The 21,872-nt window shown below is 35.9% G+C and overlaps 3 protein-coding genes across 9 annotated transcripts in view; 1 reads left to right on the forward strand and 2 right to left on the reverse strand.

Annotated features, from left to right (window-relative positions):
* hop (tyrosine-protein kinase hopscotch) overlaps positions 1 to 3,581 on the reverse strand; it is a 79,550-nt gene extending 75,969 nt beyond the window's left edge. Inside the window, exon 1 of one of the 3 annotated variants that reach the window (XM_081748359.1) lies at positions 3,442 to 3,581. The gene's annotated coding sequence lies outside the window, so the exon portion shown is untranslated. Of the gene's footprint in view, positions 1 to 3,378 lie in introns of all 3 variants that reach the window. The other 2 variants (XM_081748360.1, XM_081748361.1) reach the window with 2 other exon arrangements.
* A 35-nt stretch (positions 3,582 to 3,616) lies between these two features.
* LOC145678336 (cytochrome c oxidase assembly factor 1 homolog) lies at positions 3,617 to 13,735 on the forward strand. 3 transcript variants are annotated; one of them, XM_081748365.1, is made up of 2 exons: positions 3,617 to 3,745; positions 13,249 to 13,735. In XM_081748365.1, the coding sequence occupies exon 2, from the start codon at positions 13,261 to 13,263 to the stop codon at positions 13,648 to 13,650; it is 390 nt and encodes a 129-aa protein (XP_081604491.1). In that variant the 5' UTR covers positions 3,617 to 3,745; positions 13,249 to 13,260; the 3' UTR covers positions 13,651 to 13,735. The 3 variants fall into 3 exon arrangements, with proteins under 3 accessions (XP_081604491.1, XP_081604493.1, XP_081604492.1); XM_081748367.1 differs by lacking the exon at positions 3,617 to 3,745 and adding an exon at positions 3,752 to 3,891; XM_081748366.1 differs by lacking the exon at positions 3,617 to 3,745 and adding an exon at positions 3,752 to 3,887.
* A 3,121-nt stretch (positions 13,736 to 16,856) lies between these two features.
* The window catches only part of Pngl (N-glycanase Pngl), a 46,265-nt gene continuing 41,249 nt past the window's right edge, over positions 16,857 to 21,872 (reverse strand). For all 3 annotated transcript variants that reach the window (XM_081748362.1, XM_081748363.1, XM_081748364.1), the window contains exon 5: positions 16,857 to 21,621. In XM_081748362.1, coding sequence (XP_081604488.1) covers positions 21,437 to 21,621 — 185 coding nt within the window. In that variant the 3' untranslated portion in view covers positions 16,857 to 21,436. The remainder of the gene's footprint in view (positions 21,622 to 21,872) is intronic.

The following is a 21,872-nucleotide window of genomic DNA, read 5'->3' on the forward strand; positions in this document are numbered from 1 at the left end:
TAATATTAGCTGGATTAACCAAATTCTCTCACCTTATATTATGGAAAATTATACAGTTAAATAACTTTTCGATTCACTTTATAAAAGAGCTCCTCCGTGGCTGAGCGGTTAGCGTACGCGCCTTTGGCGTGGGAGACCCGGGTTCGATTCCCGGCGGGAGCTCATGTGGTTCGGATTCCACGTTAATCAGTAGGTCCACGTCTCATATAGCCTCGCTGCTGAAAGGGACGCTAAACTAAAATCAACTCAACTCAACTCACTTAAAAAAAAAAAAAAAAAGCATTGCTCTGATATGACTCTCTTAAATGTCAACTACACTAAACTTATCATCATAAAGGCAACTTGGAATCTACTCAATGCAACCTCTTTATGAATTCCAGAGCAATATGATTAAGCTTTCAAAACACAATAACGAGATTGTGTCTTCTGCAGTGCTAAATCATTCCAGTTTCTTATGTTCTACAGAAAATTGTTCTGAGATTAAACATACATTTAGTCGTTTCGTTTAATACATTTAGGACTAAAGGAATAAAGTAAAACTTTGAAGCAAATTGAAACATGTTTAAAACCACATACAACATTTCCGTTAATAAAGAGAAAATGAAGAAGTCAAGACACATCTTAATTTTTCACAATACTAACAAAACGTGATATTTTTGTCATACAAAATCGTTAATTAGCTGATCGTGCTAATAACAGGGATGAGATATGTAACAACTGGGAACATCTACTCATTTAGGGTTTATGCTATAGCTATTAATCGGTGTTCCCTTCTACTTCAGGAATAGAAATTCACTATTTTTCAAAATGGTACTGTAAGCTTCCTCGTGGCTACATTGATCAGCATTCACACTTTCGGCGCGCTTGAGATATAGGGTCGATTTTCAATGGAAGCTCATGTAGTTAGGATCCCGTGTTAAGTTGTACGTTTACATCTTAGGCCTGCACTATACGGAAGCTGTACACGCGGCATTAGGAACGCAGAAAAATGGACGTTACCTTGTCCGACTATACGAACGCTATATAGCAGCTTGGGCGTTAAATTTTGGCAACATTTTTTACCGTTTCACAGTCGTGGATATGAACACGGAACAAATCGAATGTGTTGGTGCTCTTGTCCTAGTAACCGAGTGCTTAGAAAGTGACCCGGAAATTAGAAAATGGCGAATGGTAAATCTGCTTTCAACTGATCAATTTCATCTAATGTTCGCGACACACAGGAAATACGAAGATAAATTCTTCTAATACTACCGGATATCAGTGAAATCTTTTGATAAATTGTTCGGGTCGGTTGTTGGATAGTTTCCCACTACCAACGCTGCCTTGTTAGTGCGCCCAGTCGTGTTGAGTACGCTCAACGCTCAGTTACACCATCCTCGTTTCGCATTGAAAGCGTTGGTATAGCCATTACCCAAATCGGCTAACGTTAACGCTGCGTTTACAGTGTCCATATAGCGTCATATAGTCTCGGTGTTAACCGGAGCGTCAAACTTTAAATCAACCACCAAAATGTTAGTAGGGTAGTAAATATATATTACCGAGTATAGCGAGTGGAAATGACGTACGTTCAGTCTTCTGTCATTCGGTTCAATCCTCTGCGAGACTCAAGCCTCCATTCTTGAACCAAAAGTGTGTAAATAAATAAACCTAGAAATGTACACAACATTTCACAACAGAATTCCCATTTCAAAGCAAACTGACACTTAATAACACATGTTCTTACAATCGTCTTTCAAACTTTTTATTTTAACTGTATTATCAACTTGGGCACTCACTTCTCAGACGACATTAGGCCTATACATTTTTCTTGGCTACAATCATTTAAGTCTTTAGGAAATTTTACTCCGAAACAAATTATTTGGCTGTGCTAAGAAGAGCTCTTTTCTTGACATGAAAAGTGCATGGTAGTGATTATTTTCCTGTGGTCACTGAAGATCTGCCTATTACTAGGTTAATCTACCTGATCCTGCAAGGTTCAACTGAAACGTGCTTGTTGGTCAATATTTCGGGGGCTCAGATAGGTTTATTCTACTGATGCTTTGCCTGTATGTGCGACTATATAACTATTCATTCATTTATTTTCTTTCTTTCTTTTCGGTTAACGTTGAACGATTATCCACCGAGCTTAAGATGGTAGATGATGGTGGAATCACGAAAGTGGGGCAAACGGGAGAACTCCAAGGACATGCACATGGTGTTAGTCCACTACATAGCCTATTTGGCGGCAGCTGGGATCGAAACAAGGGCCCATGGTGAGTGCTCTACTATTGATCCATCGTAGCTCCGTTGAGCTATTCAAGCAGGCAGTTATCGACGCTCCAGGTGGTTCCATTCCAAGATGCGGAGACGTTGTCCAGGGCTACGAGTTTCATAGTCGTTGAAAACCCGCGAGACTATCCAAATTTGTCAGTCAGCGTGCTCTTGCCACTTTTAATCGGCAACAAACTGCCAAGACGCTCCAGTGATTTCACGTATTCAAGTCAATTGTAACTGGAGCCGTGAATCGGTACTTTCAACAGTCTGCCATGAACTTTATTTTCTCAAAATGCCGAAGTGATGGAATATTGTGTTGCAGTGCGTATAGCCTACTGTATGTAGTTATTTTACGCAGCATTATATATCAATTGCAGGATACCTTATTTCTAGCATATTACTTTAGTATAGGTAGACGTCGCCTCAAAAACAAAGTGGCAAGTCTTTACTTTAGGCAAGGCAGTGACAATAACCAATTTATCTGAACCGGTTCCCGCAGTTACAGTTAAAGTTCCCAAGAAGGAAAGACAGAAAACCTGCGGGGCTCTAACCCACCTTCACTCGCTGCCGCTCGCTTGGCAATACTATGTACTGACATAATATCACTGGCTTGTCCAAAGTAAAGAGTTACCAAAAGTTAAGTGAGATGAGATGATTTTAGTTTAGCGTCCCTTTCAGCAGCGACGCTATATGAGACGTAGACCTACTGATTAACGTGGAATCCGTATTACATGAGCTCCCGCCGGGAATCGAACCCGGGTCTCCCACGCCGAAGGCGTGTATGCTAACTGCTTAGCCACGGAAGTGCTCAAAAATAAGTGAAGTAGATACTAGTAACTTTTTGCGAAGTAATAAATTTTAATCGCTAAATTTCAGTTTTTATGCAGGCTTAAGCTAGACTAGACCAAACTCACACAATACGAACCTCAAGCCAGGAAAATATAAGAACAAACAATATTGTTTCAGATGCTGTTAAGCAGGTTTTAGTAAACAACAACACTGCCATCAGATACCGTTCCTACAATTATCCAGTACGAAACTCTTACACATAGTTAAGAAATTACGATTATAACATTTACATACACAGGACTCATTGTCAAACATTATTTGACATTACATACATACCAAGTTAATACTTATCGTGTTGTCTAAAATGAACTGTGCTCCACTACGCACCCTTTCTCTCACCTGTTTCCACACATTCAATAGAAACCGGAAATAAATATAACTTCTTGGAGACAAAACATAGTGGCAGTGCTAATTGCACAATGCATAAAACTAAACGCACTTAGGGCAAAAACAATTTCTTTCCTTCTACAGTTCTGAAACCCATTTTACAAATTACTAGCCCTCCTTTCCAAACTTCGCATCGCAAATTGCGCATAGGTCGCCTATTTTGTTTTATTTTAGAGTCGTCTAGAGGTCATCTGATCACAACAAACACAAAACAAGTGAAATATTGTATGCGTGTATAATGTGAATTGGATAGCAGGTAATGCATTATGGATATCCATTTACCTTGTGAAGTTTCAAACATACAGTATACGAGAATTCGTAGTTACTTCGAAGTGTTTTATAATATTTGAGTTAATCAGGAATAATACAAAAATAAATGGGATATCCATTACGTAGTCGTAGGTAGACGTTAGTTATAACGCTGCATTTTGTTTTCTATACATTGTAGATTAAATTAAGTAGGACCATAATTTTGAAAATTTTCTTAATTATGTTTAGCAGAAGGGGTGTAGAAGCACGTAAAAAAACAAACATTTACAGGAGAAATGGATGATGCAAGTACTTAGACCTAAAATAACGTAACCAAATCTAGGGGGACGCGGTGGCTCTGGTAGAGCGTTCACCTCCGGTGCTTGTGGTCCCTGGTTCGATTCCAGCTTGCGGCGTGTGGACTGTGTGGACAAACACCGTGCTCGTGGGCAGGGTTGGCTGGTTTAAACCATGGTTGGCAAATTATTTAAACCAAAAAAACCTGGTTTAAACCACAAAAAAATGGTTTCTTTAATTTTTTAAATAAAAACCATGGTTTTTGCCAACCCTGCTCGTGGGTTTTCTCGGGGTTCTCCCGTTTCCTCCCACTTTCTTCATACCACCATTTCATTCATTTCTCATAATTACCGTCTCCTTTAGCCTAACCGGTATAACCCTGGGACGTAAAACTAAAAGATTTCATTTCGTAACCAAATCTAACCAAAACTCACCTAGGTCCATATTCCGTTAAGGGGGTCCAAAACTACACTGGACCTCCTTAAGCTAACCTAACCTGACCTAAACTAACTTAGGTTGACTGCCAAGGTGATGTGAGGATACTGGTCCCAGGAGGCCATGAATTTCATCCTACCTTTGGCTCGATTATGGATAGTTATATCACATTTTTGTCGCGATATTTTGTTTCTCCCGAAAATGTACCAATGGGAGCCGAGCACCTTATGTGATTCTCATTGTCTCACAGTACTTTGTGACAATGAGCATCACATATGATGCTCAAGAACCTGGATAAGTTAGTAATTTGTTATATGAAGCATGAGCATCATATGTGGCGCTCATGGCCCCAGAGAAAAATAAGGTGAGCACCACATATGATGCTCATGGCAGTCAACCTGCTAATATTAGCAGAAATAAGCGAAATTCTATCTTTTTTTAAAAAAAAAAATTACGCTGGACTCCTACACTAACATAATCTGACATAAACTAACCTAACCTAACCTAACCCAAACTAAGGCATTTGTGCCGTATCCCCAGACCACTTTGAAAACTGAAAAAAAAAAAAAGCACAAAAGTGTATTGCATTCGGTTACATTTTGTTGGATTACATTAAGTTACGCTAGACTACGTTACATTAGGCATGCAGCATTACTTTAATACGGATCCATAGTATAAGTATTAGTAGTAGTAGAAGCAGGAGTAAAAGTAGTAATAGTAGTAGTAGGAACGGGTTAGAAGCCCGGCAGGGATCGGTTGGGTTCTGTTCTCGACGTGAAATGGGCAAATTAAAGACTTATTAACTTTTTTCTGTACAATTTACAATTTCTGGATCCGTATAGTAAAACAAGTGTACCTCTCCGCGAAATAGTACATCCGCCTCCACATACAGTGCCGCTAACAACATCAAAAACAATCAACTAATACAATCACTTTCTTAACTTTTACTATTCCCCCCACCTCCTTTGTACTCATTCTTTTCCACAAACTTAAATAAATTCTCCAATTGACCCGGTAAATTTCCTAAAATTGGTCCGGCGATACGGCACTTAAGAAGGAGAAGGAGTCAGCCACAGCGGTCGGAATATTGGTGTTCAATTTAACATGGGATCTCAACCATATTTTAGGCAAATCATAGTTTCATTTCGTTCTTTCGCAAAAATGTCTCAATAGCTCACTCAATATGATGCACCTCATTGTAAAGGTGCAATTTGAACGCTGTGCGTGATATTTTCTTCTTCTAAATACAGATAATTATAATCCAAATTTCCATAAGAAAATGATCAAAATTAGAGGGAAAAGTCTTCTGTTTTTTTGCAGTAAGGAAAAGAGCTAAAAACTTCGGGCTTTTTTGAGAATGGAGTACTATCTTTGTATTTGTGCGCTACTGTACTATTTTTTCGCTATTTCCAAAGACATCCATTACACAATCGATGAGAAATTATATCCTTCATCATTGAATCTACAGAAATCAGAAATCAGGTTTTTTCGTGTTCACGTACTTGGCCGTCTAACTGCTAGATCGCACTATAGTCATTCCTCATCCCACTTTCCTTCTCAGCGGGAGCCAGTCCTTTTGAAAACCTACTTTGAACTTCTTAACAGGGGCGGGAGGAAGGAAATCATTGTGAAGAACGGGAACTTCAAACACGAGGAATGGCAAAATTTATGACCTCTTTGGTTGGTGGTTTCTGTTTCAGCAGTACAGTGTATTTGTAGATGGTTTCTATGATAAGAAGTATTTTGTGTTTGTAGCGATAAAGTCAACCTTTCGACAAAGATTTGTAAAGAAGTCGAACCAAAGTCTTCATTTATCTACATGAACCTGTTTTCAAAATTGTATTACTAATCATTTGCTGTACCTATAATTACTTCTGTTTTATTTCCATCCATCACTCATAACTATTAATCACAAATCAAGGTATATTAAATAACAGGTAGCCCCAGTTCGCGTTTAACGTTCTGAGTGGCTCCCTGTCCGTGACGTCTTGTGGAAGAACTTTAGCTCATCTTGAAACAGTATAGCAACTACCGTAATAACGTATGCAGTACAGAAGTATTTCAATTATTCTCTTGAACGATACCTCGTGGTACCCAAGGATATTATAAAGTAGAGGATCTGTCCGTATGTATCTTCATCCCATTAGATAACTGAATGACTGCCGTATTTGTTGGCTCAAAACATTGTGATCTTCATATGTAGACATATAGTGTGTCTGTCGTATATTTTTAATCGTTACTTCAGATTTATATTATACAATGGTTACATGCTGCACGTATGGGTGTACGAATAGGAGTGAGAAGAAATTACTGCCCGAAATAGCCTTTCGCAAGTAAGAAAATCACCAATCATAGGATACGTATAGCTCTGACATATGACTTCACGATTTGCGATATGGGCAGATTCTCTAAAAATGAGAGCAGAAAGGCTGAATCGAGAGTCCCCTGATCACAAATATTTCCTTTCATGCTTTCTTTGCTCTTCTCTAAATACGTATGCATCTATTTTGTATTGCTGCGCAAAATTAGTACCTTTAAAGTGTGAAGTGTTGCAAACTACGCAATATTGACAAATAACGAAAACAGTGAATTCTTAACTTCTCACTACGATGGAGAAGCTTCGAAACTGTTACTGAGAATTTGTGAACGATGTCAGTTTTTTTTTTTTTTTTTTTTTTTTTTTTTTTTTTTTTTTTTTTGATTGCGTGTTTGAATAGATATTCTGCCGAATATTCACTGTTACTGCTGTAGAGAGTTTCTTAAGAGAGGAGTTGTATTAATAGGTTCAGATTCACTTAGGATGGTTAAGTACAGCGTGTGGATATATGTCATAAAAACCTCAGTGCATAAAGCAAGTCACAACTTAAAAACAAACCAACTGGTGCTAGATGACCATTAAAAAGCACGAATGATATCTATCTAACTGAATCAGGGCATGAGCGCAGCAGGGGACCGCGCGGAATACGTCTGTAGGGAACAAGTGCATTAGTGACAGTAGGTGAACACATAAACTTTAATAGTGAAAAAAAGACTTCATGTGACATGACAACAACACATGTCTTACGTGTATGAATGTTTCTTGATTCCTCCAGAAATAATAAAAAGGATGGCTTTTCAAGACCAAAATATTGCCCCAATTCAGGTAAATCATGTTGCATTCATAAAATAAATCACCACATTTGGTTAAGAGGAAACTTAGGTTTAATTTCTCTCCGCTGTATATTTCTGTTTTTCCCTCATTGTTGCATCATACATGTCCCAGGTTAGTAAATAAGACAGTGTATTTAAAACACTGATACATTACGTTCTATTGCCTCATCAATACGCGAATTTATACACTCTACAATTTAACATCGTTTTTCTCAACAGTTATTCACCCTACAGTGATGACGTTTATTACTTTCTCTTAGTCTTATGCTGACATTTCGTTTGATTCTCTTCATTTCTTCGTAAATTTTGTTCTACCCCATAGTCCATAATGCCGCTTATAAGTTTGTTTCTCTCGCTTCAATTGGGAACTGAATTTTAAAAAATAATCACAGGTACTCGTAAGAGCAGGTGAAGTTTCAGTGATGGATTTTTGTAAAATAATAATATATTTTTTCCCGTACAAATGCTTAACATAAATGCTGAGTAGAGGAAATTGAGGGTTACTCTCATGTGAATATTTCAGGTGAAAATCTGCTTTCTATTCCCTTGAATACAGGATTTCGGCAGGTTGCAACTAAAACCGTTGTTGGGTTACGCAAAGTTGTACTTTCGCTTCTCATTATACAACTAATGATTCTATTATTATTATGTATTATTACTATTAATTTACGAGAGAGTTGAGAAAAAGATTCATAAAATGCTTTGTGTAGAATATTGTCCTGTATGGGTCTGAAACATGGACATTACACAAAAATAAATTAAGCTTTCGAAATGTGGGTGTGGAGATGAATGGAGAGAATTAGCTGGGTCAAACGGAAAACGAATGAGATGGTCTTAGAAATGGTGGGGGAGAAAAGAACACTTTTAGGTATTATTAACAGATGGAAGAGAAACAGGTTGGAACATTGGCTAAGAAGGAACTGTATCATGAAAGACGTGCTAGAGGGTATGGTGGCAGCAAACAGAGCGAGGGGCGAAGGAAAGTACAATTAATGGACGATATCAAAACAGAAATATCGTACGTGAAGACGAAGAGATCAGCGGAAGACCGTGGAGCATGGAAGCTTCTCAGTTGCTGCAAGTGACCTGCCAATAGTGAGAAAATACCTATGATAATGATTTCCCCTTCTATCGATATTAGGTTGGTGCAAATGAAGTATCCGCCCCTAATGCTTTATTTCCAGAGGGCGAAAAGATTAAAACAACCACAATATCTGGTTAATGAAAATAGTCACTTGCTCCAGCCACATGTTTTGCAATTAATTCACCAACGACTCCATTCCGTAGCTAAAGAAGTTTGGAGAGTACGAAACAAAGAAGTCCTCAGCCTGACATTGCACCCCTCTCCCCATTCGTCATGGAAGGTGATCTCTTTCAAGAAATAATCGAGATGCCAGAAAATGTGATAGTCAGAGAGAGAGATGTCGTAGGAATACAGTGGATAGGAAGGGTTTCGTGTTGCAGTTCATGGGCAGCCTGCACCGTTCTTTGCTCGACAATATTGTCGTGCAACAAGAGAACACCATCTCTATTGGTCATTGCTAGTTGCTTTTGGACAAATTTGCGGTGTGTTTCGTGGAGTTCCTGGAGAAGACATAATGGACCCGTCCCACTATTGACCACTATACCAGAAATAACACCTATAAGTGAAGAGGTGGTGTAGGAAACCGTTCTGAACGTTCATCGTGATCCAAACATTATCCTGGCCGTTTACGATACTCATAGTAGATCTGGTTTTCATCTGAAGTGACAATCCGATGGAGAAAACTTCCCAGTTAATTTTTAGACTCTGAGAGCAACACACTTCCAGACATCGATTCTTATTGGCCGACGTCAGGCTTGTAGATTGCACGGAGCTGCCGAGTTACAGTGGTATGGTGATACTATCTTGTCTGCAATGGCACGGACATTTTTCTAACGGTCTGCTTCCACGGGGCTCATTTTACAATGGTTTGTCACCGGAAAAAAAAAATGACAAAGCAACGGCGAATGGTATATTCATTCGCCATTTGTGGTCCAAATGTGCTGTAATATTTTTTGCAGCTTGCTGTGAAGGATGTCTCAGTTTGAATTCGTCAAGAAAAATCATTTACAATTGTGGTGTTCTCCATGGTGCACTTTTGTATGGCCCTGTTAAACAAAACACTGCCTTCTAGCTGGGTTCCCAGCCTATTTGCTGGATGTGTACAGAGTTTGTGATGTTAAACACGTGACCTTAACCCATCCCAGTGTTGTGTTACTGAGTTGAGTTTCCCACCAGACGTCCATGTGGACGTCATTCGCGCCAACTTATTGAGATTTGTATAAAAACTATAAACTTGCATTATATATATATATATATTAAATACGCAAACCAGAATACGGGACATGGATGAAAGCTCGATTACTTCTGGACAAATGACCCCTAGTTCGATCTTAGATCACGTGAGCTTTTGGTTAATATAATTTTTTTTTTTTTTTTTTTTTTTTATCTTTCTTTCGCCTCGCATGTATTTGTTATCCGTTTCGTTGAGCCAATAGGGCATAAACATGTGATGCTAAACAAAAGTTTTCATTAAATTTTCATTTGCAATCAGAGTAGATTGAAAGTTATTAGGTGTATTTCCGCAGTATATCAATCCATACTTATTATAGAATGAAAATTTGAGTAATATATACACTTAGTTGTTTTTACGTTACTCCTATCTCTTATACATATAATTGCATAACACAGCTTGCTTAACTTACTTCTTACATGTTCTATATGTGGTTCCCAATTGAAATTATTAAATACTAGCATCAATTACCCGCTTCGCTGGGTTAAATTAAGAAAAAATAGTAATATGTTTCGTTAGTCAGTCATATTGGTCATTTTCGATGAGTTTTACATATCCCCCTCCCCTCCCACAATTTGCGGGGCTGAATTTAGATTTAAAAGGCATCATGAATGTCACTGTTCATCTCAGCGACCTCAAAAACTATAGATTCGACACTAATATCGGTCATTTTCCATCATTTGTAAATGTATTTCCCCCTCCTTTAAGTTATATCGTCAAAGTGATATGACAAAAATCATCTCATGTTCGAACTTAATCTAGGTTGAAAATTTGATCGAGATCGGTCCTGTTCAAGACTTACCAAGTTTTATTTATTTTTACACATCTCCCCCTCCTTCCCTTCCCCTGTTTTACCGTCAAAGTGAAATAATAGAAAACATCTTAGGCCCGAACCTCATATACGTTAAAAATTTGATCCAGAGTGTTCGTTTGGTTTAAGAGTTATTAAGTGTTATTTATTTTTCTACTCCTTCCTCCCACTCCCCTAAGTTCTATCGTCAAAGTGAATAGATAAATACCATCCCAGGCCTGAACCTCATCTATGTTGAAAATTTGATCGAGATCGGTCAAGTGGTTCAAGAGTGAAGTCACAAAGACTTTCATTTTTATTTCTTACATATATCTCCGCCTCCACCTCTCCTACGTTGCACCATCAACTTTAAATTATGAAAATTATCCAAAGCCCGGGTGTCATCTATGTTGAAAATTTGATCGAGATCGGTTAGGTGGTTCAAGAGTTGTTTTATTTATGTTTATATATAAATCTTCCCTTTTCCTCCCCCCTAGGTTCTACCGTCAAAGTGAAAATATATATTAAAAAAATAATCCAGGCCCGAACCTCATCTATGTCGAAAATTGGATCGAGATCGGTTGGGTGGTTCAAGACTTAATTAAGTTTTATTTATTATTATATATCTGTCCCCTCTCCTCCCCGTCCCCTAAGTTTCAGCGCCAAAGTGATATGACAAAAACCACCCCAGGTCCGAACCTCATCCATATTGAAAATTTGATTAAGATCGTTCGGATGGTTTAAGCGTGATGAAGTCACAAAGAGAAACACCTTTATTTTTAATCTTTTTACATATATATATCTCCCCCTCCACGTCCCCTTCAATTAGGTTACACCGTAAAAGTGAAACGACGAAGACATCCTAGGCCCGAACCTTATCTATGTTGAAAGTTCGATCAAGATCGGTCTGGTGGTTCAAGAGTTATTAAGTTTTATTTCTATAGATTTCTCCCCTCCCCCTGTCCTAGGTTCTACCGTTAAGGCGATATGATGAAAACCACCTCAGGTATGAACCTCATCTATGTTGAAAATTTGGTTAAGATCGGTCCAGTGGTTTAAGCGTGATGAAGTCACAAAAACAGTCACTATTATTTTTACGTTTTTTTTTTAAACATATATCTACCCCTCCCCTTCGTTGCACTGTAAAAGTGAAATGAAGATAACATCCCAGGCCTGAACCTTATCTATGTTGAAAGTTTGATCGAGATCGATGGGGTGGTTCCTTCCCTCTCCCTCCCCTAAGATCTACTGTCAAAATGAAATGATAAAAAACTTTCCAGGTTCGAACTTCACATGTGTTGAAAATTTGATTGAGATTGATCGGTTGGCTCAAGAGTTATTAATTCACGAACATAGTCACTTTTATTTTTATATATCTTCCTTTCCTCCCCTCCCCTACGTTGTTCCGTCAAAGTGAAATGATAAAAATCATCCTAGTACCGAACCTCAACAACATTGAAAATTTGATCAAGATCGGTTGGGTGGTTCAAGAGTTATTATGTTTTATTTTTTTTTTTCTGTGTCCCCCTCTTCCCCCTTCCCTAAGTTCTACCGTCAAAGTGAATAGCTAAACAACAATCCCAGGCCAGAACCGCATCTACGTTAAAAATTTGATCGAGATCGGTCTGGCGGTTCAAGAGATTAAGAGTCATAAACATAGTAATTTTCAATTTTATAAAATAGATTTTAATTCTGAGAAAGGTAGCAATTTCTACATATTTAACTGTTGGCTTGACTACTTTTAACACTATGAAAATTTAAGGCACATGTTTTATTTGCGTTAATAATTAGGTCATTTTTATTCATCCAACGTGAAAGTTGGCTCATTGTCGTTTCCGCAATTTGAAGCTAATTCGCTTTCACCTTTTCCACTAACTATTATATTTGTATTATCTGCATATAAAGTCACACATGAACTGTTAATATTTTCAGCAAGATCATTTATATGAAAGATTTTATATGAAGTTAGTTGTTATGAATTATTTTGGCGAGGAAGAAGAATCAGTTACGTCTGGTCCTAAATTATAAGAAGAAATTTTCCATATAGACATCATAATCGCAAACGTAGAGAGATCTTCAGATCAGGAAGTGTTGGTTATTATGAAAATTTTAGATAGTTTAGAGCTTTGATTAATTAAAAAATGAGGGGGAGGAAGAGCAACTGAAGCTTGAGAGTATTTTTTTTCACCTATCAAATACACAGTTATAAGGAGTTTTTTGTTACTACTATGGTGTGTAGGTCATATACTTTACATTTACATTATACAACACGATTTCAAGCGTAATATCACATTTTAAATATTGTTCATAACATGGTTCGATGTTGTAACAAACTTCCGATTTTACAAGCACGCTTTTGTGCGTATTAGTTCGTTTATATGAAAATTTAAGGCACAGAGGGGGAGGGGTTGTATTTGCTTGCTTATGTTGCAGTAGTTTATTTGATTCTACTAGTAAATATGCAATAAATTAAAAAATCATAGCAAATCTTTAATAATAATAATTTACGTATTTCTGTTTCAGGTCCATATCTCAATGCTGTCGAATAGAACGTTAGCAAAGATTGCAGCGTATGGAGGCGTTTTTGTGATTACTAGTGGTTTTTATTTTCGTTGGAAAATTCAGGAGAATATTAAAAAGTGTGAACACTACAAAAAGGCAATAGAAACTTTGAAAACGCACACACCAGCTGTACGAATGTTAGGAGAACCAGTTAAGGATGGTAATCTAAATTTAAGTGATACCCAACGAAATTTTTGTGATGCCACATCTGCGCAGTTTGAAGTGCCGGTTAAAGGTTCTAAAGATAGGGGAACAATGTACTACTGGGCTTCAAGGACATCCATAAAGGAAAACTGGAATGTCGACAGACTTGAGTTGGCTTTCCAAAGTGACCCGACAAAGAGACTTGTGATTAAAAAATAAATAAAGTGTGTAGAAAATGATTGAGAGTAGTGTATGATATTGTTGATATATATAAATAATCAGCTTATTTTGTCTTTACTTTTAATCAGTTTATTTATTTTCATTTCTTAACTCAAGGATTTCACATTCCAGTGACAAAGCAATGCTTATATTTACTCTTCAGCAGTTGTACAGCATGGGTCCACGGTGACTCATTGGTAGGACACTCATCTCTGGTGTGAGGATTACCTGGTTCGATTCTCGGCCGATGGTGGACATCATCATGTCCTTGGATTTTCTCGGGGTTCTACCGTTTCCGTCCACATATTCCCATTCCATAGATCCTTCCATAACCATTCACTTTTATTAATTACCTGTCTCTTTAGTTTAAAGAGCATAATCGGGGACGTGAAACTATCAAAATTTCATTTCCAAAATTGATTGCAGTTTATTTGTGACGCCATTTTTGCTTTTATGTGATTTATTTTTCGTTTTCAAATGAAAATGAATTAAATAGTCTTTAAAACATAAAAGTCTACAATGAAAGACAACGTGGCTTAATAATTCTGTTGAAACTGATGTAAATATATCTCTGTTTTTAAATATTCTGTTTAAGTCAAATTCTTGACATCATCAATAGTTAGAGATATTAAGAAGTTATAAATAAGAAGGAACAAAAGGACTTAAAGTAAATTGTTGTAAGACAGTTTTCAAAGCCTCTACCTCTTCAAACATTTTCCATGATCGGTTAGCCTTGACAGCCTTTTGTCTCCATCCATGAATTTGCGAAACCACCTTTATTGTCGTCAGTTTCGTCTGCCTACACACTTACCGAACGTTGGAGGCTGTGGTGTCTTTCTCCCTTTTTGGTCTCCATTTCACCTACATGCTACTCTGTTGCCTAAAAGATCGTCCACACTCACTGCTTGTTAGTGCTCTAAGGCTCCCCAATTATGTAACCACTGATTCATGCACTGGCATAGTCATTTGTAAGGTCGGTATTTCTTTAAACGGTAACTTGTCAAAAATGGGAAGAAGTTCTGCACGTATTTAGAACAAACAAACTTTCTGAAAGGACATTTATTAGTTTTCTATTGTAATGTGATTGATTCTTATCACGTCAATCGTTATCTGAAATTGAATAGAGCATCAGTACTTTATTTTCATTGTTTTTTAAATCGTAAATTACAGTAAGTGAAAATTATTGTGGAACTCAAGAGCATGCGAACTTATTGCTCGTGCTTACGCTATATACCGCTTTTAATAATATTACAACCTCAGCGATCAGAACTCCAAATGTCTTGCAAAGTAAGCGCGTATGTAAGTACATAGTTAAGCAGTGTTAAGGAAAGCAGTTACTTCTGTAACCGAAAGTAAATTTTCTTTCTCGTGTATTTCCTTCCATTTTCCTTGCTAGTGGCATGGTTCATTCATTACTTTATTCTTCAAGATCAGTTTCAGCTTAACTTACAGCATACATTTTTTTATACGCATGAAGATTTATACTCATCCATATTATTTTGTTCACCAATTGAAATTTATCGATTGCTATATGTTGCAACTTTGGACTTTTTTCTCGTTAAACGCTAATAATAATGTAAAATATCTAGTATATTTTGTACGATGGTTCATAAATGTGGGATTTTCCTTTGTTTTTAAATGTGCCAAATAATCAGGAGACAAACTCGATTTCGTTATTTTCCAGAAAATACACTTGCTTTTTAGAATCCCACTTCATTATTAACATATCTCATGTTTCTACAATAAAATTCCAAATTAAAATAATTGGAGAAAAATACAATGAAAATGATTTGATTTCTTACTTTTATACAAAACGGTAGTGATTTTTGTTATCGGTATAAGAAATAATATTTGAATATTCCGTGTGTATCTGCCCATTCCGTTATAGGAGCTTTCTTCCCGAGATGCCTTCTTCCAGTTATTCTGCAATTTAAGGTTTATATATTCCGTTATATATTTATTTCTGTTCAACTAAGTTATTCTGCGAATAAATTATTGTATTACTTTTAATATAATTTATATGTATATTGATTGTAAACTGAGTACTTTTGAACTAATCAAACTAAATAAACTAAACTTAAGGTTATTATGGAATTCTAAGCGGGAAATTACTATATAAAATTTTATCTGTGGTTGCTAGTTTTGGAGAAGATACAAGGACATTGGTGAAAATCAAATTAAAATAACCAAATGTTGCAAGATATCAAAGTAGTATGTTCATAAATGTTAGGGTATGTGCCCCACTGCTTGGATCTGTTATTGAACATTTTTTTTTAAAACATATACACTACATAAATGTAGTTATAAACAATTTGTTCCAGCAGAACTATCAACTATTACTGCGAACGAACGATCTACTTTTTAGCGCCATAAAAGTTTGTTTTTATCCATTTTCTTGGAAACTACGCATCAGAATTTACCATTAAGCATGTCACTTCGTTAAGCTTGATGTGATCTGTTAATTGATAAGTGTCTTAACGTCGGACAATGTTTTATTTAAATATAAAATAAAGTTTAAGAGTTAATCATAATTTTGGGCTATATCTCATGAACCACACTACATACTGTCGTCTTCTTAATGTCATAATGAAGAGCTTCTTCAGGGTATCCTTCAGTATTAATCTGAATTAATAGATGGCGCGGTTTTCGTTGAGCATCAATATATATTTATATATTCTCTCTCCCAAGCTGCGGGACTGAATTTGGATTCAAACAGCATCGGAAATGTCACTCTTCATCTCAGCGAACCTGAAAACTATAGATTCAACAATATCGGTCATTTTCGATCATTTTTAAATGTCTTTGCCTTCCCATCCCCTACGTTGCACCATAAAAGTAAAATGATAAAAATCGTCCAACGCCCGAATCTCATATATGTTGAAAATTTGATCGAGATCGGCCGGGTGTTCAAGATTGGTGGTCACAAAAAGAATAACTTTCAACCTCCAACTGATATCTCCAATATATAAAGGAATAACTCCAAATCCTTGTCAATACAGTCCAGGACTTCTATTCATCAATTTCACGCTGTATCAATATAATTTTGTCGGATAGAGTAGGAGGCTCACTCGGAATTGAATCAGATAAAGTTTTCAAGAGATTCCAGTTATTGTTCAATAAATATATTACAAACTCTTCTCTTGAAACGTTAAGAGATAAATGCAAATGCAAAATTTAGTACACATACAAAGGAATTGTTAAAACAGTTTTATGATTTACAAATCAATGCTTTATTAATAAAATAAAATCATTTGTCCATACACGTATTTACAATTTGTCAATTATGCAGCAGTAATACCATAATACACGAAAGATAATAAGTCAATTATAATTACGAAATTAATGCAAATTCTCACGAATGGGTGGGAAAATCAGTAAACATGATATACAATGCTGTTTGTTAATAGGATCAACTTCTGTAATTACGAAAGCGATTGCATGAGAGAACAAACTTCAAGTTACTTATGATTCAAGCCCTTCTTAAATTTACTTTAAAATTAAGGAATTTACAAAATTAAAATCATTGCAGTAATCGATGAATAACCTTTGCATCACAGACAAAGAATACATACAGACAATAAACTCGAAGAAAAACTTGAAATCCCACGTGACCAGTACACAGTGGCGCCTACTTAAGACGAAGGAACTAACTTTTGATCTGGCGTCAAGTGTGTGAAAAGCTTGAATTAACCTCAACTAGCATGTGGTAAAGGAATTATGGATTTCTGGCGTGCATAGACAAAAAAAAAAAATAAATAAATAAGGAGAAAATTAATGCCCAAACTTAGATACGGAAGTCCAAGTACTGCAATAGCTGAAACAAATAAGTAGCAGAAAAAAGGTTACAGTAGGAGTAAATTTCTATCTGATCTTTCCGCACAGAATTCACTACTCACATAACCAAGTGAAGCCAATGTGAGAGAAACAGACGAAAGCATACTGATAACTGACCAAGCCATGACGTTACGTGCGAAAACCAATGGCAACGCAACTCTTTGCGACAAAATAGAACGTTAATTGGTTCTTTCACAGTGCAGACGATCAAAACGAATTTCAACAGCGCATACAGAAAGATGTTTGTCTACGCTTAATAAATTATTTTCGTCCTGAATCAATGACAAGGTCATATCATATGAGTTCAAATAAACTTAAAGTTATCCAATCTGGTTCAAGCTTCCCATGATCTAGTATGCAACATTGTGAAATGATATGATGTGCAAACATTTGGTTCTCCAAAGTTACACGTGAAACATTAAAAAAATCAAATGGAAGGTTTTTCACGCGTACGTTTTACTAGTACGTTAGTACAATCGTCTAGGTAGATTTCAACATTCTACGTATACAGCTGAAAGAGGTGAAAGATTAATGATCTCAGTGCTACTAGTTTGCCCTGATTGATGGAAAGCCATATTCAGATACCAAATTATGCTTCAAAGTAATACATATCGCAAGTTGAAGAAATACATGTAGCATTAGCATTTTTAAATAGCCTACATTTACTGATTTTCCCTCGTTCTTTGCACTGTATGTACTACTTTAAAAATATACATGTACAAACATGTTCAATGATAGATAAAAAAAAGGACAGCAATACACAAAATATTTGTAGTAATACTAATGTAGGAATAGGAATGTATCTTTTGTTATCGAATATAATTTTGGAAAAATGTAAACATTTAAGTGTGCTTTAAATTTATTTTTTGAAAGTTTTACATTGAAATTTCCACTTATAAAACTTCTATGTCTTTAAAATGAAAACATGTACTTAAGTAATGATTTTGACATTGTTTTTCATAAATTCCAGCGAAGTATGCTAAATTGGATCACAGTCTTAAACAAACAAAACAAAAAAGCCTTCGACTTTCACTGGCGACTGTTGAATTGATAAAAAGCAATATGCTCCTAGCTTTAATTTAGCCATGTTTTCATCATTGATCAGTCATCGTTCTATGTAAATATTTCTCTAAATCAATGACGAATTTGAATTACTTAAGATTTTTAGCAAATGAATCCTTCGAGAGCTTTACTAGTTATATCTACAACGGAAAGTCCTTGATCATACTTTTACGTTCGGAAAGGAATTAGAAGACAGGTTAATGGGCGCGGAGATTACGCGTGCTAGGCACTCAGCTTCTCGGAAAGTCAAGTAATATTATGATGTTCTGGAAACTTAAAGTGTTAAAACTGACAGAAAAAATAACCGCTCAACCCATTGATTTGTCATGTTAGCTGTTTACGGATTTCGACTTTTAATTACTGCTGTTTAAGTTAGCACAAGAGTTTTATTTTGTAAACGACAATAATGATGTTCATAATCTTTTAACAATTTCGATATTCCTTTTAAAAAAAAAAACTTTATATTGTTTATAAAGGTTAATTTTCAATCGAATTAGAATTAGGGTTTACGTTTCTTCTTTAAAATAAAGTAGCTGTTCTTAACTGTACGAGGATCTTGCTAAAATATTTCAGAATTGACAACATGAAATAATGCAAGTTTCAACTTGATCACGCTGATGCTTGCAAGTAATGGCACATGATTCAACTTTACTTGTGCAGTATCAAAGAGGTAAGTAGAGTGGAAAGACGGTTGCTTAGTACTAGATGGTTTACTTGTGTTGCGCAGGATCCCTGGCTTGATCCTAGGCCATGCAAGTTTATGGTGGGCAACATAGTTTCCCGAAGTTTCCTCCCACATTCTGATTCCACCAATTCTTTCATAATAATTCACTTTCATTAATCATCTGCCTCCTTTATGGTTTGCAACATGCACTTACAGCAAGCTTTGTACCTCGGAAAGCAAGTTTCGATTATTCCACAACCGTAGGGAAGGTCTGTCTAATAAATCTTAAAGTGGGCGGCTCACAATAGCAGTGATTCTTGAAAATATTGCTGCTGTTGAAGAACGAATTTAAAACAAAAATCCAACAGTCCGAAGAGGCATAGTATGATGGTAGCATTGAGCACAATATTGTATGGATATTTAAAAGGTAAAACTGAAAGAAAAAAAAACCGCTACTCGTTGACAGCATAAAAATACACAAAAATTTATAGATACAAGTTCCTACTGGACAAATTTCGTAGGACTTTGGGAAAGGCCTGCTCTTTTATTATTATTATTATTATTATTATTATTATTATTATTATTATTATGCCTTTAAGGTCTGATCTAGTGCAAATGATTCCTGTTGAAGCACGAAGAATAGTGACTGTATTTCGTCACAAACGGTTTCCCTTCCCAAAATTTTCGAGAAGTTGCATAATTATTGCTTATTATTTTCGTTGCATAATTATTTTCGAGAAGTTGCATTGGAACATTAGTGCTTCCAAAGGAAAGGCTCTATGAAATTGTGCTTTACATCAACACCAACTCACACATGGCTGTTTGGACAGTTGACGTTTCGACTAAAAATAAAACCTGCAAGCAATGCCACACGCTCTCTATTCGTCTGATTTAGCATTGTATAACTGCTTTATGTTTTCAGAAGTTAAGACACTAGAGGATCGAATTTGATAAGTTGTTACATGCTTTTTCAGTGCAGAAATCACTTACGTGTTCCTAGAGAATTGAAAAGCTTGCTTCAAGAGCTGGATTTTAAGACCAGGCAAGTGTATTAATGTAGAAGGGAATACTTTGAACGCCTGTAAGATTCCGTCAATTTTAATGTATTTTTGCATGGTCATAGCACAACTGCAATTTTAAGATTATGTACAAATCCACATTTGAGTAATATTACCAACATTCATCGCTGCAATCTATATATAATTTTTAATTGGATTATATAGTACACGAACAGTTTTATATTCCAATTGTGTTCACAAAAATTGAACATTCACATAACTGTTACAAGCTATCTCCATTCATCTCTAGGTATTATGTTCTAATACATAGGCTTTACAGAAAAACTTCGAAGAGATTAAGAATACATGTATACAATTGATGAAATCGTATTTAAGAGTAAGAAAGCAGTGCTTATGGACGAATTACGGATTGTTCAATTTTCTAAACATGGCTATAGATCTCTCTCGCAAGACATCGAAAATATACTGGTAACAAACTCCTAACTTTGACAATGCCGTTCAGTATCCACGATCGCAATAAATGTTTTCAAGTTCAGTGGTACACTGGTATACTTTAGCAAAAGTAATTTCAAGCCCCAAATGTTGATGCAATATGTAATACATATTTTATGTATTGGTCCCTAAAATGTATAAACAATAATAAAGCACTTCTTATAGTTCAGTACATAAAAAGTATTAAGATTATTTTCTTAAAAAATAGGAGGATTATTACAACATTCCTTTACAAATATTTAGGAATTTTCTTACAGGGAACTTACTTCAATAAGTTGTATATCAGTTCGCACCATATTACATAGTAACAAAAATAAGAACATATTTACAATTAAAACTAAAGTCAAATATTTCTTTTCAATTTATCCACGATAGTCCAGCGCAGACATAAATCTGGGTAAAAACAAGAAGTTCTTGTACTGTACAACTCTCGTAACATTTTGAAACAATTTGACGGGTGTCTATTTTGCAATCTATCACGTCTTTTGCTATTGTTACTTTAGGTTATTAATTTATTTTACTTGCTGAAAAAAATAGCCCTTAAATCTTAGAGCTTTCATTTTAAGCCTATATAATATAGATATCGACTTCTTATTCAATGTATTTACAGTTGGATCAATACAATCATTTTATTTTATTTACCCGAAATCATATCACTAAACGTTACACTAACATTACATTACAATCAATACAATATATTCTATGCTGTGAAATATTATATACTTGACTTTTTCAGTGTAATTCTTACTTCAAATGGATATTCGCTTGCACTCGTTTTCATTGATTGTCGAAATAATTGCGCATGTTGCCATGCAACGTGTCCAACACCACCACTCAACTCCGCACTTAAGATTATTTCTTCGGCACCTGATAGTTCTTCAGTTTCAAATACAGCTTTCCCTAGAATATATAAAAATTCAGGTATATCAATGTCATGTTAATACTGAATAAAAGTCACAAGTAGCTTAAAATCATCAGTTGATTTGGTTGGTTGTGAGTGAAGCTGAACGTTTCTTTTCAGCACTACGCTATAAGAGAAGGGGCTTATTGTTTGAAATGGGGTCCAAACCACTACTCGCGTTTCGGTTTGTAGCCAAAACAAGTACTTCTACCGAGAACTAAATCTGAAGCCACGCGCGTTACCCAGTCGG

This window comes from Thermobia domestica, chromosome 2, assembly GCF_964235325.1.
Source record: "Thermobia domestica chromosome 2, izTheDome1.hap1.1, whole genome shotgun sequence".
Classification (NCBI taxonomy): domain Eukaryota; kingdom Metazoa; phylum Arthropoda; class Insecta; order Zygentoma; family Lepismatidae; genus Thermobia; species Thermobia domestica.

Bases quoted from the DNA above. Each gene is read 5' to 3' on its own strand.
- LOC145678336 (XM_081748365.1), top strand. From the start codon at position 13,261: ATGCTGTCGAATAGAACGTTAGCAAAGATTGCAGCGTATGGAGGCGTT.